Here is a 15,240-nt window from a genome sequence, read left to right as displayed (position 1 = left end):
CTCTACAATGTTAGCTGGTTGTATTTTATGCTAACTGAAGGAGAAAAGAACTGAAAGGATATATTACAGGCTGTTGCTACAGTTTTTTTTCCTGAAGTGTTGTGCTTTATGTACTCTCTTTGCGGGTTCTTTGCGTCATTTTTGGTTTCAGCCCACTAAGACAGCCCACTGAGCAACTAAGGTGGATAAGCCTTGAAGCAACATTTAATCAGGTTTGATGGGTTCAGTTAAACCGTGAGTCACTGATTGGAGATTACAATAACAAGAATTCTGGTTTCATTTTTAAGGCAGCATTTGCTCTGAGACGAACAGCTGAACAAGCCTCCAGACTTCCAAGAAAACAGACCTGACAAAGCTGCAGCCATGGGTGAGTGGGGCTTCATCGGTGGATTATTTAAAGACTTCCAGACCCATTTACCGATGCTGGGTCGTTTCTGGCTCGTCCTCGTTTTGGTGTTTAGGATACTAATCCTGGGAACTGTGGCCAGTGAAATGTTTGAGGACGAGCAGGAGGAATTTACCTGTAACACCCTCCAGCCAGGATGTAAGCAGGTGTGTTACGATGAGGCTTTCCCCATCTCCCAGTACAGATTCTGGGTGTTTCATTTGATCCTCATCGCTACACCTTCTCTGCTTTACTTCGTGTATGTAACACATCAAGATCACAAGAGGGCCAACAGCTCCTCGTCGAGGAAAAGGAGCAGCAGGAAGAACAGAGAAGAAAAAACTTCCAAGGCGCTCTACATTATCACTGTGATCTTCCGCATACTGGCAGAAATCGGCTTCTTATTTGTCCAGTGGCGTCTCTATGGCTTTGAGGTGAAGGCCCATTTCCAATGTAGCCGTTCTCCCTGCCCCCTAACAGTGGAGTGCTTCACTTCCCGGCCTGCAGAGAAAACAATCTTCCTCCTCTTCTACTTTGCTGTAGGGGTAGTATCAGCATTTTCCAGCATTGTCGAGTTTCTCTACGTCTCTTGTAAGTGGTTTTGCTCAGACCAGGAGGACAGAATCTACCACTGTGACTGCGAGAATCTCCGCAACCACAAGCAAGAGGATACAGAGGAGAAATCAGGAGGAGAGACGATGTCAGTGAGCACGGCCAGCAGTGTGAGAATGAAGAAGGGATCAGTGAGAAGCAGCTCCAGTCGACAGAGCTCCAGCATCAGTCACAAGTACAAGAATCCAAGAGGAAAATATGTGAGCGCCTCGAGGCTTACATTGTGAGAGGACACATATGCTGCAATCACAGCATCCTCCTTTTTCTATCATAAATTTGTGACTACATTTCTAATTCCCTCTACATGTTTTCCTCTTCATGTGTATTGGCGACATCATGAAGAAACTTATGGGAAAATGACAAAACGAGCACAGACGATAAGAAGGACGCATGAGAGACATCATTGACTTGTTAGTTCTGCTGAATGACGAAAGTCTGCAAGCATTTTGACAGAAACATTTCCTGGAAAACACTTGACAAACTTCCTTACAGGTGATTGGTTTTTAGTCAATGTTGCCCTTTCGTAGCTGTCAGATTCATCAAACATAGAACCTCTAACCCAGCAGGTGATTCAGGCCATACCGAGACAAAAATAAGACCCAAGAAACCTTGAAAATGAGTACTATTTTTATATTTCTTGGAGAGCCACGCCTTGGTCCTACTGGTTCGACTTGCTCTTCTATCTTTTCCTTTCTCTTCTGCTTTCTCTCTCCCCTTTGTTTGTGTGAATGTTGGCATTTGGTTTTTGTGTTTCAGAAGTCAAGCCTCAACCTTACCTGCCCACACATTTCCAGACTGTGGCTAATTACTGTGTTGACTTTGCTGATTGCTTGTTGGCTTCTTAAGGCTGAGGAGTTCCTTCAGTTGACCCCAGGCTGTTGCACCACTCAGTGTAGCTTCGTTTGCATGCTACACTACCAGTGGGCGAGGACCCTCTGCCTATGGTGAAGAGAGAGAATGGCTTCCTGAGTGTTCTAGGCTTTATTAAACTGCCTCAAATAAATATACTTATATATTTCCGGTGCTTTTAACACCACTTTTAAGTCCACTTTGCCAAACTCTTTATTGACTTTCTGGTCCAGATCTAAAAGGAGAGTGTGCTGGAGCCGATGCTAAATGGCACAAAGAAGGTTTCTCCTCTCATCACAGACTATAAGGACTACTTCAGGGCATGCTCTGGATCAGGGCATCACTGAGCTCCTGGACAAACTGAGGTGCAACCTGACAGAATCAGATGGACTGAAACAAAATGACCCACATGTCAAATGTCAGTGTTTATCGTCCTCTTCCTTGCATGAACAAGGAGATACTAGTCCTGCTGGTGGATTAAAGACCTTCTACGACCCTCTCCACCTCTGCTAGACTAAGTAACTGGCTCCTGGAATCTCCTCCATGCTTCTGATCAGATATATTAACATTGTGCATGTGTGTGTCGAGAACAACTAAAAGAAGGAAGCGATACCTGTTCTGCATAAATGGGCTACGATTCAACCCAGTCGAGGCTTCGGCAGACAAGATTTTTAGCCACAACAAACGTCAACAATCGTGTGTTGTTTATTTGTTTGTTAATTTATTTCGATCATGTAAACAATATAAGGGTACATTTAGCAAAGAAAAGAAGAGAAAAAAAATACTATACAAATAAAGTTAATTTATTTCAATATTGCTTCATCTGTTCCGATTCAGTTACACATCGAAAAGGAGTGGGAAGAAGTACACACTCATTTAATCCCACCCCTTTGCCATAAGCTATCAGTCAATATATAGTCAGCTTCCTTACTGATATAATCTGTAGTAAAAATAGCAAACAGACTTCTGATAATATATACATCACATGACATTTTCGAAATAGAGACATTCACTGAATTTCAACATTTTTCCTTTCTTTATAATTCAAGAAAATCATATCTTTATAACTCTTTTTGAGCTGCTTTATGTTTAGATGTTGCTTCCACTCCATATTCAAACTGTTCCACAGCTTCAGTCTATGCACAGAAACACAAAAGCTTTTTCTTGTAGTACGTCCCTTCACAATTTTGAAGTTACAAATCAATGTTCAACCCATTTTATCTTGCCATCACTGTCATCTCTGGAACATAGCCGAGTCAGTATATTTCCTCCAGAGTCAATTTCAAAGAGTCAAAACCACGTATATATCCTAAAATAGAAAGAAATTTGGAGCAGTTGACTCTATAATGTTAGTGGGTAAGAGTTTCTTAAAGGCTCGTAAGCTGCTGTTATTGTTTTATTTCTTTAATGATATTGTTGATAGTCTTTGCAGGTTCTTCTGTAATGTTTTATTTTTGGTTTAAGGCCGCTGGAGTATGAACTCAGTCAACACTTAGGATGGATAAGCTACCTTTGATCACTTTTATTGGGTACGGTCTCACTGTGAGTCATATATTGGAGATTATTATAACAAGAATTCTAGTTTCATTTTTAAAACAAAGGCAGCCTTTGCTCTGAGACAGACAGCTGAACAAGCCTCCAGACTTCCAAAAGGCCTGACAGAGCTGCAGCCATGGGTGAGTGGGACTTCATCGGTGGATTCTTCGATATCCTCCAGACCGAGTCGCCGATGCTGGGTCGTTTCTGGCTCGTCCTCATGCTGGTGTTTAGGATAGTGATCCTGGGAACTGTGGCCAGTGACATGTTTGAGGACGAGCAGGAGGAATTTACCTGTAACACCCTCCAGCCAGGATGTAAGCAGGTGTGTTATGACTTGGCTTTCCCCATCTCCCAGTACAGATTCTGGGTGTTTCATATAGTCCTCATCGCTACACCTTCTCTGCTTTACCTCGTGTACGCCACACACCAGCATAACAAGAGTGCCAACCCCTCTCCATCGAAGAAAAGGAGCAGCAGGGAGAACAGAGAAGAAAAAGCTTTAAGGACACTCTACATTATCACTCTGATCTCCCGCATAGTGGCAGAAATCGGCTTCTTATTTGTCCAGTGGTATCTCTACGGCTTCAAGGTGGAGGCCCAGTTCCCATGTGACCGATTTCCCTGCCCCTACACGGTGGACTGCTTCACCTCCCGACCTGCAGAGAAGACAGTCTTCCTCCTCTTCTACTTTGCTGTAGGGGTGATATCAGCATTTTCCAGCGTTGTGGAGCTTCTCTATAGCTCTGGGAAGTGGTTTTGCTCAAATCAGAAGAAATTGGATCTGTATGACCAATGTGACTGCGAGAACCTCCACAACCTCAAGCAAGAGGAGACAGAGGAGAAAGCAGCAGTAAAGATGACGTCAGAAAGCACAGCCAGCAGTGCGAGAGCAAAGAAGGGATCAGTGAGAAGCAGCTACAGTCGAAAGGTCTACAGCAGTGGTCACAAGTGCAAAAGTCCACCAGGAAAATATGTGAGCGCCTCGAGGCTTACATTGTGAGAGGACTGACTGCAATCACAGCAAGTGTGATTCAGAGTCTTTTCTATTTTAAACCTGTGACTACATCTCTAACTCCATTTCATTTGAAATGATTTCACTGTTGATGTGTTAAACAGTATTTACAGTGGGACACTTTACAAGGATTGTTTGGAAAATGAGCAAAGAAAACACTGATGATAAGAAGGATGCATGCAAGACGTTGTTGTTTAAATGATTAAAGGCTGTAAACAGTTCAGGAAGGAAACGTTTTCTGGACTACGCTTGATAAACTTGTTTAATGCTGATTGTTTTGTTTGTAACTGTGTCCCTTTTGTAGCTGCCAGAGGCAGAAACTCTAACTCAGCAGAGGATTCAGGTTGTACTGATAGGAAAAATAAGCACGGCAGCCTTTCAGACAAAATTTCTATTAATTTGACAGTTCCTGGTGAGCCACACTGACCGAATTTAGCTGTTTTTTTCTTGACTAGATCTCAAATCTTTCTTATTTTGCTCACCATCAATCAGCAGTATCAATAAAAAAATAAAAAAATAAATAATAAGCACATAGACTTATTTTGGAAAGGTCAGCTTTCCAAGGTCAAAGCTGACCTTCAAAACATTTGAGCTGAATTTATTTTAAAATTGCTGAATGTTTGGTGAAAAAAAAAAGAGTTGAATGAGCAGAAATATAAACATGTTAAAAGCTAAAATTCACAGAGACGAAGTTTCAACGTTGGAAAGTAGTTGAATATTTTTTTACATGTACCTGACTAGAATAGATACAAACAATAAAGATTTTGATCTCAATACTGTGAATAAATCATCAAAGTTTTAGTAAAACCCTTGCACTTGTTTTTACAAATTACCTCGGACTAGCTTAGCACAGTTTAGAAACATAATGTACATAAAGAGATTAACCAAGTGCACAAGAACTGCAATCAGAGCTGTTTATGAACTGCAGAATTTACACTGTATGGGAGCGGAAGTGTTTGCTAAAGGACATTAATGTTTCTACCAACAATGGTAGCACACTTAATAAAAGTGGCAGAACAGGAGTAGCTCAAGAAAAAAAAATTAAATACACCACATCCCAAAAAGGTGATTCTGTTCATCTGGATGTAGTGTTTTTGGTGGGAGAAACATTTTGTCACATATCCGAGGGACTTCTTCAGTCTCAGCTGACTGCAGGCTTGCCGACTTTATAAACAGTACATTTGCATAATGACTATAATTAGCACCGCTGACAAACAATGGGCTGTGAGATCAGTTCCTTGACCATTAATATGGAAATTGTCATGTCGATTGATCAAAAACCACCAATCAAAGACCAATGATCCAAGACCATGAGTACCATTCACAGAGTTGGGGAATGGCTGCAATCACACAATTATAAGATGGTGAAAGATGTACCCTTAGGCCCCCTCTTCTATTCAGAGATGGTCTTTCCCTTTTCATGTACATGGACTCCTTGAATCCTCAATCAAACCAGCGTTCCTCCCTGTCCAGGATGTGTACATCCTCATCATTGAAAGAGTGTCCACTGGCCTGTAGGTGTAAATAGACTGCAGAGTCCTGACCTGGTGAGGTAGCTCTACTGTGTTGTGCCATCCCCTTGAGCAGAGATTGTTCGGTTTCCCTGATGTATAAATCACAGCAATCCTCCTGCTACTTAACAGCGTACACTACATTATTCTGTTTGTGTCGGGAGAACCGATCCTTGGGGTGGACCAATTTTTGGCGCCGTATGTTTTGAGGTTTAAAAGCCACAGTGTTTAGAGAAAATGCGTCTCAGCTGTTCCTATACTCCTGACACATAAGGGATCACTAAGATTTTTTGCTTAGGCAGCAGTTAATCTCTCCTGGACTGCCTGAAGCATTCTTTAGGTGCCTTCCCAGCGTTTCTCCCACTGATCAGCTTTTTGGGAACTCCTTAACTGGATTATAAAGCATGCATCAAGATATATTGCACATCATAAATCTAGCCTTAAATAAGATAAGGTAAACTTCAATGTTCAGTTATGCATTTTAACAGGTCAGTAATGCATCAACACTAATCCTGGTCAGTCTTCCCAGAATGACCATCTTATGATGAACCATGTCAACAAGGCAGAACCATGGCAGACATTCTGCTGCCCTCTACTGTCCAAAGTGATACACATCGACTTGAAACACCAAACTAGAAGGACATGTTATAAATCATACCAGCACAAAAACAGAGTGAAATGTACAGAAACACAAGCATATGCTGCATAATTAATTCACAAAAGTGACAGCATATTTGTGTGGGTCACAGTGGCGTGGACAGTGCCAGCCTTCCATGCCCCATGCTCAGATCACCAGGCACTTTACAAACTACATGACCTCTAAATACGCTTGTTTTTACGGTTTGTGTGATTGAGTGGCAGCCTAGCATAAAATAACCTTCAAATTACCATTAAAAATATATATAAGTTACAAGTGTTAGAACCACAGAATGCTAGTGTGATGAGTTTGAGAAACTCAGCGTAAAACCAAAGAGGCTCAACCAAAGAAACCAGCTGCATTCAAGAGGAAGGCTGCAGGTATCAACACAAAGCTGTTCGGCTCAATTAGAGCTATGTGCTTTTTTATAACGCAGATGTTGGTTTGGTCTTATAACAGTCACATGTAGATTTGAACACAGCTGTTAAAAAGGAAAAAAAGAGAGTACAGAAACCTTTGATTACAAGAAAAAAAAATCCCTCAGTGACGACTGATAGTAGCTCATCAAATAACCTCATATAACGCCATATCGAGACGATTGCTGGCGCCAAGGTCAGTTTTTATACTGAACTCTGAAAGATGGTTTCGTTTTATGTGTTATATGATAAGATAAACTTTACTGATTCCATCTCATCTTTGCATGTGAAGGTGGACCGAAAACAGCTGTGGAAAAACACTACAGTACAACAAAGAACACAAGCAGGCTGGGGATTTAAATAGACACATGATATAAAGAGGGAGATGGAAAACGCCAGGGTATGACACACAGCTGAAATCAATCAATGATAATGAGACAGAGGATGTCCAACTAAATACTAGACACAAAGACAAAGGCTAGAGAACACCAGTGACGCCAAAGATCATGATGCCTGTGAAGGCTGCTGTTATTGTTTTATTTCTTTAATCAGATACTTGAGTTGCTGTCTTTGCAGGTTCTTATGTGATGTTTCATTTTTTATTTCAGGCCACTGGAGTATGAACTCAATCAACACTTAGGATGGATACACCTTGACGCTACCTTTGATCACTTTTATTGGGTACAGTCTCACTGTGAGTCATATATTGGAGATTATTATAACAAGAATTCTAGTTTCATTTTTAAAACAAAGGCAGCCTTTGCTCTGAGACAAACAGGTGAACAAGCCTCCAGACTTCCAAGAAGACAGACCTGACAGTGCTGCAGTCATGGGTGAGTGGGGCTTCATCGGTGGATTCTTCGATATCCTCCAGACCGAGTCGCCGATGCTGGGTCGTTTCTGGCTCGTCCTCATGCTGGTGTTTAGGATAGTGATCCTGGGAACTGTGGCCAGTGACATGTTTGAGGACGAGCAGGAGGAATTTACCTGTAACACCCTCCAGCCAGGATGTAAGCAGGTGTGTTATGACTTAGCTTTCCCCATCTCCCAGTACAGATTCTGGGTGTTTCATATAGTCCTCATCGCTACACCTTCTCTGCTTTACCTCGTGTACGCCACACACCAGCATAACAAGAGTGCCAACCCCTCTCCATCGAAGAAAAGGAGCAGCAGGGAGAACAGAGAAGAAAAAGCTTTAAGGACACTCTACATTATCACTCTGATCTCCCGCATAGTGGCAGAAATCGGCTTCTTATTTGTCCAGTGGTATCTCTACGGCTTCAAGGTGGAGGCCCAGTTCCCATGTGACCGATTTCCCTGCCCCTACACGGTGGACTGCTTCACCTCCCGACCTGCAGAGAAAACAGTCTTCCTCCTCTTCTACTTTGCTGTAGGGGTGATATCAGCATTTTCCAGCGTTGTGGAGCTTCTCTATAGCTCTGGGAAGTGGTTTTGCTCAAATCAGAAGAAATTGGATCTGTATGACCAATGTGACTGCGAGAACCTCCACAACCTCAAGCAAGAGGAGACAGAGGAGAAAGCAGCAGTAAAGATGACGTCAGAAAGCACAGCCAGCAGTGCGAGAGCAAAGAAGGGATCAGTGAGAAGCAGCTACAGTCGAAAGGTCTACAGCAGTGGTCACAAGTGCAAAAGTCCACCAGGAAAATATGTGAGCGCCTCGAGGCTTACATTGTGAGAGGACTGACTGCAATCACAGCAAGTGTGATTCAGAGTCTTTTCTATTTTAAACCTGTGACTACATCTCTAACTCCATTTCATTTGAAATGATTTCACTGCTGATGTGTTAAACAGTATTTGCAGTGGGACACTTTACAAGGATTGTTTGGAAAATGAGCAAAGAAAACACTGATGATAAGAAGGATGCATGCAAGACGTTGTTGTTTAAATGATTAAAGGCTGTAAACAGTTCAGGAAGGAAACATTTTCTGGACTACGCTTGATAAACTTGTTTAATGCTGATTGTTTTGTTCGTAACTGTGTCCCTTTTGTAGCTGCCAGAGGCAGAAACTCTAACTCAGCAGAGGATTCAGGTTGTACTGATAGGAAAAATAAGCACGGCAGCCTTTTAGAGAAAATGAATATTATTCTTGTAGTTCCTGGTGAGCCACACTGACTGAATTTTCTTGTACTGGGTTTCAATTCTTTCTTATTTTGCAGTATATCTGATGATGGCCATCATTGTTTTGGGCCAGAATTTTGTGGCAATCAACAACCTCAATCAGATTATGACCTCACTAGTGCATTGGTCGCTTTAGGTACCCATCCATTTAAAGGTAGATTGGAGGTTTATCCAGCTTGGGCGTTAACTGACTTCATATTCCGGTTGCCCGGAATCAAAAATGAAACACTGCATTAGAACACGTAGAGATATCAATTCTATGATATCACTAAAGTAATAAAACATTAACAGCAGCGTATAATACATACCTGCTTCTTTATCTTCTTACAAATTGTAAGAAACAGTTATAGGCTAACACTGTATACACTGTGTATACTGATGCAGGTTTCTCTCCATTTTAGGATTTATAAATACCCACTGCCCACTTCTTTCTGTCATTTAATGGTCGGGCATTGTACAGCTACAAGCATTTCACCCCCATGTCATACTGTGTATGGTTGTGTGTGTGTGTGACAAATAAAATTTGAATTTATTTGAATTTGCAGTATTCTCCTGTACTAGGTGTTGCCACTCAGGAGAAGTCAAAATTTCTCAAACTATTGTAGCATATTGTAGCATATCCTCTGTATAATCTGTGAATATCTAAGTTTCTCTACTGACTGATTAAAACATCATTAAAAAACAACAATGCTACCCCGGCCAGTGGCAGAAATGGCGGCTAGCAACAGCGGACGTGACTTTGTCGTACGGTATGGTCCTCATGATCCTGTAAAAGTTATTAAAAAGGAGAGGACACATGCTACCTTTTGCCTGGTTAGCCTTGCCAGAGTCTTTGCTTTCTTTGTTACGTAATTCATCCACATGGTTTCTATTACTTTTGTTAACCATTTTTATGAATTAGCTCAGGTTAGCTTAGCATATTTTACAAGCATAACACACAACAACATTTGAAACAAAAGAAACTAATCAGGGATATTTTCTGTGCTTCTGGACACATTACTGACCTTAGAAAAATCAGAAATAATGAGCAGAAGAAACATGCCGATGTTAGCCTGATCAGTCTTGCTAGGATAGCGATCTCATGACACCAACGGAAACAAGGCAGACCTATAGTAGGCATTCTGCTGCCCTCTGCTGTCCATAGTGGTACACACTGACTTGAAACACCAGACTTGTACGGCTTTATAAATCATACCAGCATGCAAACAGAGTGAAATGCACAGAAACACATGTATATACTGTATAATGAATTCACAAATGGACTGTGCCAGCCCTCCTGCTCTTCACCTCGTTCAGGTCAACAGGCGCTTTATAAAATACATGCCCTCTAAAGGTGGTGTTCATAAAGTTTGTGTGACTGAATGGCAAACAATTTAGTATTTGTCATGTCCTCTGCTGACAGTATGGTTAATTTGAACTTTTGTTGGAAACTAACTATAAATCAGTGTTCTGCACTTGGACAATTCGGCCGCTAAAGCTGCAGATATCTTGCACTACTTACTTCGCCTACCATGTTTTCTCAACTGTGGAAAACCTGCTTAAGAATAACTGTAACAAGAACATTCCTATCACCCTCACTGTGCTGATGCGTGGTGTTGAAGGCATTCACACAGGCTGGACCACAAAGATTCCCAACTGCAAAATATGTGAGACTATTAGTAACATCCACTGTGTGCTCGACAGAGGACCCTCTGCCCATGTTGACGACAGAGAACGGCTTCTCTGGCTCCGGCCATGTTGTTTGATCTGAAGTTCAAAACTATGTTCTTACAGCTTTCAAACGACAGAGACTTACTGAATAAATGGACCAGAAATCTGTGTGACATTAAAAAAAAATCAGATTCACTGTTTCAAAATAAAGATTCTCATCATATCAAAGAGAAGAAAAAAACCTCTTGTTTTAGGCTTATTTCCTCTTAGCTTCTCGAAATGTGTTGTGCAATCCGCTTGTTTATGTTAATTGTACAGTAAGTTGGAAGTCGTGTCACGGGTTGATTGTGGGCTGTTTCATGTAACCTGTTAAATATTTTGCTTCTGGGTAATATTCATGTTGAATGTAGAGGGAGGAGCAGCCAACATTCGATGCGCTGGGTGTCATGACGACACAGCACTCAGAAATATCTACATGTAAGTAATGTTTTATTATCAAGGAGTATCTGGAGAATGTTGTGACTGTATTAAGGATGTAATGTAGAGGATGAGAGAGGATTAGCAAGAAGCAAGGGAGGGAAGCTATGAAGAGGATGAAGAGTGGAAACGTCGTTAGTCTAGATGACATACTTGTGTAGAGAGGGGAATGGAGTTTTAAACAGGTTTGGACACGTGAGAGGACAACTGAGGAACAGAGAAGGTTGATTGTTTTTCCCTGATTGGTTATACCTCAAAAGTAGATGATATATAACTTAAAAGGTTTTTTTTTCAATTAACTACTACTTAAGTACTCAGTAATTAAGTTCTGATCAAATTTAGACAAATGCCATATCCAGGGTCACAAAAGAAATATTTTTAATCTAACAACTTAAAACCAAAAACAAAAAATGAGTTTTGATTCTGGTTCTTGTTGACTAAAATAAGAAACTACATGTATAATTTTTATATTTAACAAAACATGTTATGCTGTGATCAGGAAACATGTTGGTACAACTTTAAAGATATTCTTCCGTCCAGTAAAGGAAACTTTTTTTAAAAATACTAATCAAGATTTTGTCTTTCTTAAATAAACAAATACAAAAAGAAAATCTATGCTCAACCTGTTTTGTCTTGGCAGAACAGACATCTCTAAATCATAGGTGAGTAGTTCAACCAGTCAGTATAAGACACATTTTCAAATCCTACATTTGAGACAACACTGCATCGGTAGACTCCAGACTATTAGCTTGTTAGTTTCTTACAATTTCTTTGAGCTGATGTGTTAACTAAAGGCAACAGAAATTGAGAATTATTGTAGGCTTTTAGTTTAAGCCCACAGGACTCAGTCAGCACCTAAGACGCAAATATCCTGAGCCCACTTTTGACCAGATTTGGTTTCACTTTGAGTGAAAGTCATGGATTGGAGATTATGATAACAAGCATTCTGGTTTCATTCTTAAATCAAAGGTGGCGAATCTGAGACGGATCGGAGAACAAACCTCTGGACCTGACAGTGCTGCAGTCATGGGTGAGTGGGGCTTCATCGGTGGATTCTTCGATGCCCTCCAGACACACTCGCCGATGCTGGGTCGTTTCTGGCTCGTCCTCGTGCTGGTGTTTAGGATAGTTATCTTGGAAACCGTGGCCAGTGACATGTTTGAGGACGAGCAGGAGGAATTTACCTGTAACACCCTCCAGCCAGGATGTAAGCAGGTGTGTTATGACTTAGCTTTCCCCATCTCCCAGTACAGATTCTGGGTGTTTCATATAGTCCTCATCGCTACACCTTCTCTGCTTTACCTCATATATGCAACACATCAGCATCACAAGAGAGCCAACCGCTCCTCGTCGAGGAAAAAGACCAGCAGGGAGAACAGAGAAGAAAAAACTTTAAGGGCACTCTACATTATCACTCTGATCTTCCGCATAATGGCAGAAATTGGCTTTTTATTTGTCCAGTGGCGCCTCTACGGCTTCAAGGTGGAGGCCCATTTTCCATGTAGTCGTTCTCCCTGCCCCCTGACAGTGGAGTGCTTCACTTCTCGACCTGCAGAGAAAACAATCTTCCTCCTCTTCTACTTTGCTGTAGGGGTAGTATCAGCATTTTCCAGCATTGTGGAGCTTCTCTACAGCTCTAGGAAGTGGTTTTGCTCAAATCAAAAGCACTTAGAACTAGATGACCACTGTGACTGCGAGAACCTCCTCAACCACAAGCCAGAGAAGACAGAGGAGAAACCAGGAGAAAAGACAAGCAGTGTGCAAGTGAAGAAGGAATCAGTGACAAGCACCTCCAGTCGAAAGGCCTCCAACACTGGGAACAGGACCAAGAGTCCAAGAGGAAAATATGTGAGTGGCTCGAGGCTTACAGTGTGAGAGGACTCTGAATCACACATGCTGCTATCACTGCATCCTCTCTTTCTATTATAAATTTGTGACACATTTCTAATTCCTTCGTGCTGCTTCACTTAAAATTGAAATGATGAATAATTTCACAGTTAAGGAGTTTTTCCATGGAACATATCACAAGGAAATGCTTAAGATCAGGAAATGAGCAAATGCAACAAAATGATAAGACGAATGCGATGCATTGTTGACTTGTTGACATTGTTCTGGTAAATGATAAAATGCTGTAAACAGTTCAAGGAGGAAACGTTTTCTGGATTACACTTGATAAACTTGTTTAACGCTGTTTTTTGGGACCTATTGCCCTTTTGTAGCTGGACAGAGGCAGGAACTCTAACTCAGTTTTCTGGCTTTGTATCTTCTCTGGCAAGTTAGCTGCTAACAGAGAGATAGCTTATTTTTTAATGAATGACTTCAGACTAGCTTAACACATTTTCCAAAATAATAAATAAAAACATCTTAAAGAGAAGAAATTAATCAGGGGCGCTGCAACTGTACACATAGCTTTACACTTTACAGGAACAGGAGTGTTTGCTAGTGGTACCCACACCTGTAGTTCAAGTAAAAAAGTGAAATCCATTACACATCTGTGTGAAATAATATTGGGTAAATTTCAGAGGTCATTTAAGCATATTTATTTGCTTCTGGACACATTCCTGACCTGTAAAATCGGACACATAATATAATAGTGGAATACACTGACTTGAAACACCAAACATGCAGGACTTGAGACACTCAAACCACCTACACTTAATTAGTATGAAATGTAATTTTTTTTTAAATGCATATATAACAAAAATAATTTAATAAAGTAATTACATATTTGTGTGTGTCACACTGACAGGGATTCTGCCAGCCCTTCACCATGCTCAGGTCAGCAGGAACTTTATAAACTACATGTCCGTGAAGGTTCTCAGTCATCCAGGTCATCATAGTCTAAGGAGCCTTGAAAGAAAAGTGCCTGGACTTCTTTTATGTTGCTTGAAGACATTTCACCTCTTATCCTGTCATGGTCCTGGGTCAAGCGACCCAGTATTTGAGTTTCATGTATCTTTTGTATTCATTTGCACCTAGCTTAGTTCACCTAGTTAATTTCTAGATTGCAGTTTAGTTTTGTTCCTTAGTTGTTTATGTCATCTCCCCCTGTACTAAGTCTCCCTGGTTCATGCGTCATGTCTGCGTGGTTATGTTTAGTTCTTGTCATGTCTAATCTCCATGTTTCCCGTTTTACTTTGAAAGTCTGTATTCATTGTCAGCGTATTCAGTTTCACTTCTCCTGTCCTGTCGTTAGGTTCATGTGTGTCAGCTGTGCTCCCATGTGTGGCCACTTCCCCTGATCATCCCTCGTGTGTATTTAGTCTCTGTGTTTCATGTAGTCTGTGTCGCGTCGTCTGTGTTCCCACCCTCCATGTCGTCACAGCCAGTCTTAGTATTCATAGTTATGGTTTCCTGTGTCTTCATAGTTTTTCCTAGTTTTACTTTCCCAGTTTAGTCATAGTTTAGTTTGTCACTGCGTTTCTGCCTTGTCTGCACTCCTTCTCATCAGCCACAATAAAGGCTCGCTTTCAGTTAAGTTTACTCCAGTCTACTCTCGTGTGTTCGCACCTGGGTCCACCACACACACCACCGCACGGTCTGCCTCCTCAGATCGTGACATATCCGAGAAGCTTCTTCAGTTCTTGGGTCAAATGGTGGAGAGTCCCAGATTTAAGCCCTGTGGGAGTGTCCCCCCAAAGGGACATGGAGCCCCTAATGATCCTCTACCTAATCACATGAGCCAAGGTGTGAAAATGGGTGTAGGTCACAATCATCCAAGATTTCGGGTGAACTCATTGTGGAACCTAACCCCTTCCCAAGGCGTCTGGGAAGGGATCTCAAAACTCGATTTCCGATGGCTGACAGTTGGTGTCATAAACCACCGCCTCTGTTCAAAAAGGGGCGTTCACAGTGGACATAGATGGCTTCTTTCACTCCTCTTTCAAACAATCTGTCTTCTCTGTCCAAAATCTTTTGGACAGAGAGGACAGACGCCTTAACGCCCACTCACATCCTGGGCCTTCTGACCTAAGGAAATCACATGATAGGAGCTAGGTTCCACAATGAGTTC

General features: G+C 41.5%; 4 protein-coding genes across 5 annotated transcripts; all 4 read left to right on the top strand.

The window, feature by feature from the left end:
* The first annotated feature begins 187 nt into the window (after positions 1-187).
* Positions 188-2,658, top strand: LOC146702845 (gap junction delta-3 protein-like). Its single transcript, XM_085465868.1, has one exon. The coding sequence runs from the start codon at positions 364-366 to the stop codon at positions 1,222-1,224; it is 861 nt and encodes a 286-aa protein (XP_085321994.1). The 5' UTR covers positions 188-363; the 3' UTR covers positions 1,225-2,658.
* Positions 2,659-2,727: 69 nt separating this feature from the next.
* LOC146702844 (gap junction delta-3 protein-like) lies at positions 2,728-5,164 on the top strand. Its single transcript, XM_085465867.1, has one exon. It carries the CDS (start codon positions 3,519-3,521, stop codon positions 4,383-4,385), a length of 867 nt encoding a protein of 288 aa, XP_085321993.1. The 5' UTR covers positions 2,728-3,518; the 3' UTR covers positions 4,386-5,164.
* A 2,626-nt stretch (positions 5,165-7,790) lies between these two features.
* Positions 7,791-9,310, top strand: LOC146702843 (gap junction delta-3 protein-like). The gene has a single exon (XM_085467214.1). It carries the CDS (start codon positions 7,791-7,793, stop codon positions 8,655-8,657), a length of 867 nt encoding a protein of 288 aa, XP_085323340.1. The 3' UTR covers positions 8,658-9,310.
* Positions 9,311-11,163: 1,853 nt separating this feature from the next.
* On the top strand, positions 11,164-14,750 carry LOC146702842 (gap junction delta-3 protein-like). Of its 2 annotated transcripts, XM_085467212.1 has the most exons (3): positions 11,164-11,228; positions 12,198-13,076; positions 13,978-14,750. In XM_085467212.1, exons 2-3 carry the CDS (start codon positions 12,255-12,257, stop codon positions 14,023-14,025), a joined length of 870 nt encoding a protein of 289 aa, XP_085323338.1. In that variant the 5' UTR covers positions 11,164-11,228; positions 12,198-12,254; the 3' UTR covers positions 14,026-14,750. The 2 variants fall into 2 exon arrangements, with proteins under 2 accessions (XP_085323338.1, XP_085323339.1); XM_085467213.1 differs by lacking the exons at positions 11,164-11,228; positions 13,978-14,750 and adding an exon at positions 11,273-11,451 and having other exon boundaries at positions 12,198-13,964.
* The last annotated feature ends 490 nt before the right edge of the window (positions 14,751-15,240 follow it).

This window comes from Copadichromis virginalis, linkage group LG8 (assembly GCF_057382275.1).
Source record: "Copadichromis virginalis isolate Kocher_CV1m ecotype Utaka linkage group LG8, C_Virginalis_male_GT1.1, whole genome shotgun sequence".
Classification (NCBI taxonomy): Eukaryota; Metazoa; Chordata; class Actinopteri; order Cichliformes; family Cichlidae; genus Copadichromis; species Copadichromis virginalis.
Note: the sequence above shows the minus strand (reverse complement) of the source record. Positions and strands in the feature narration are given on the sequence as shown.

Excerpts from the sequence above, each read along its gene's own strand:
- LOC146702845 (XM_085465868.1), top strand. The coding sequence starts at position 364 with ATGGGTGAGTGGGGCTTCATCGGTGGATTATTTAAAGACTTCCAGACC.
- LOC146702844 (XM_085465867.1), top strand. The coding sequence starts at position 3,519 with ATGGGTGAGTGGGACTTCATCGGTGGATTCTTCGATATCCTCCAGACC.
- LOC146702843 (XM_085467214.1), top strand. The coding sequence starts at position 7,791 with ATGGGTGAGTGGGGCTTCATCGGTGGATTCTTCGATATCCTCCAGACC.
- LOC146702842 (XM_085467212.1), top strand. The coding sequence starts at position 12,255 with ATGGGTGAGTGGGGCTTCATCGGTGGATTCTTCGATGCCCTCCAGACA. Across the intron at positions 13,077-13,977 it reads AGAGTCCAAGAGGAAAATAT|GGATTCTGCCAGCCCTTCAC; the intron begins GTGAGTGGCTCG and ends TCACACTGACAG.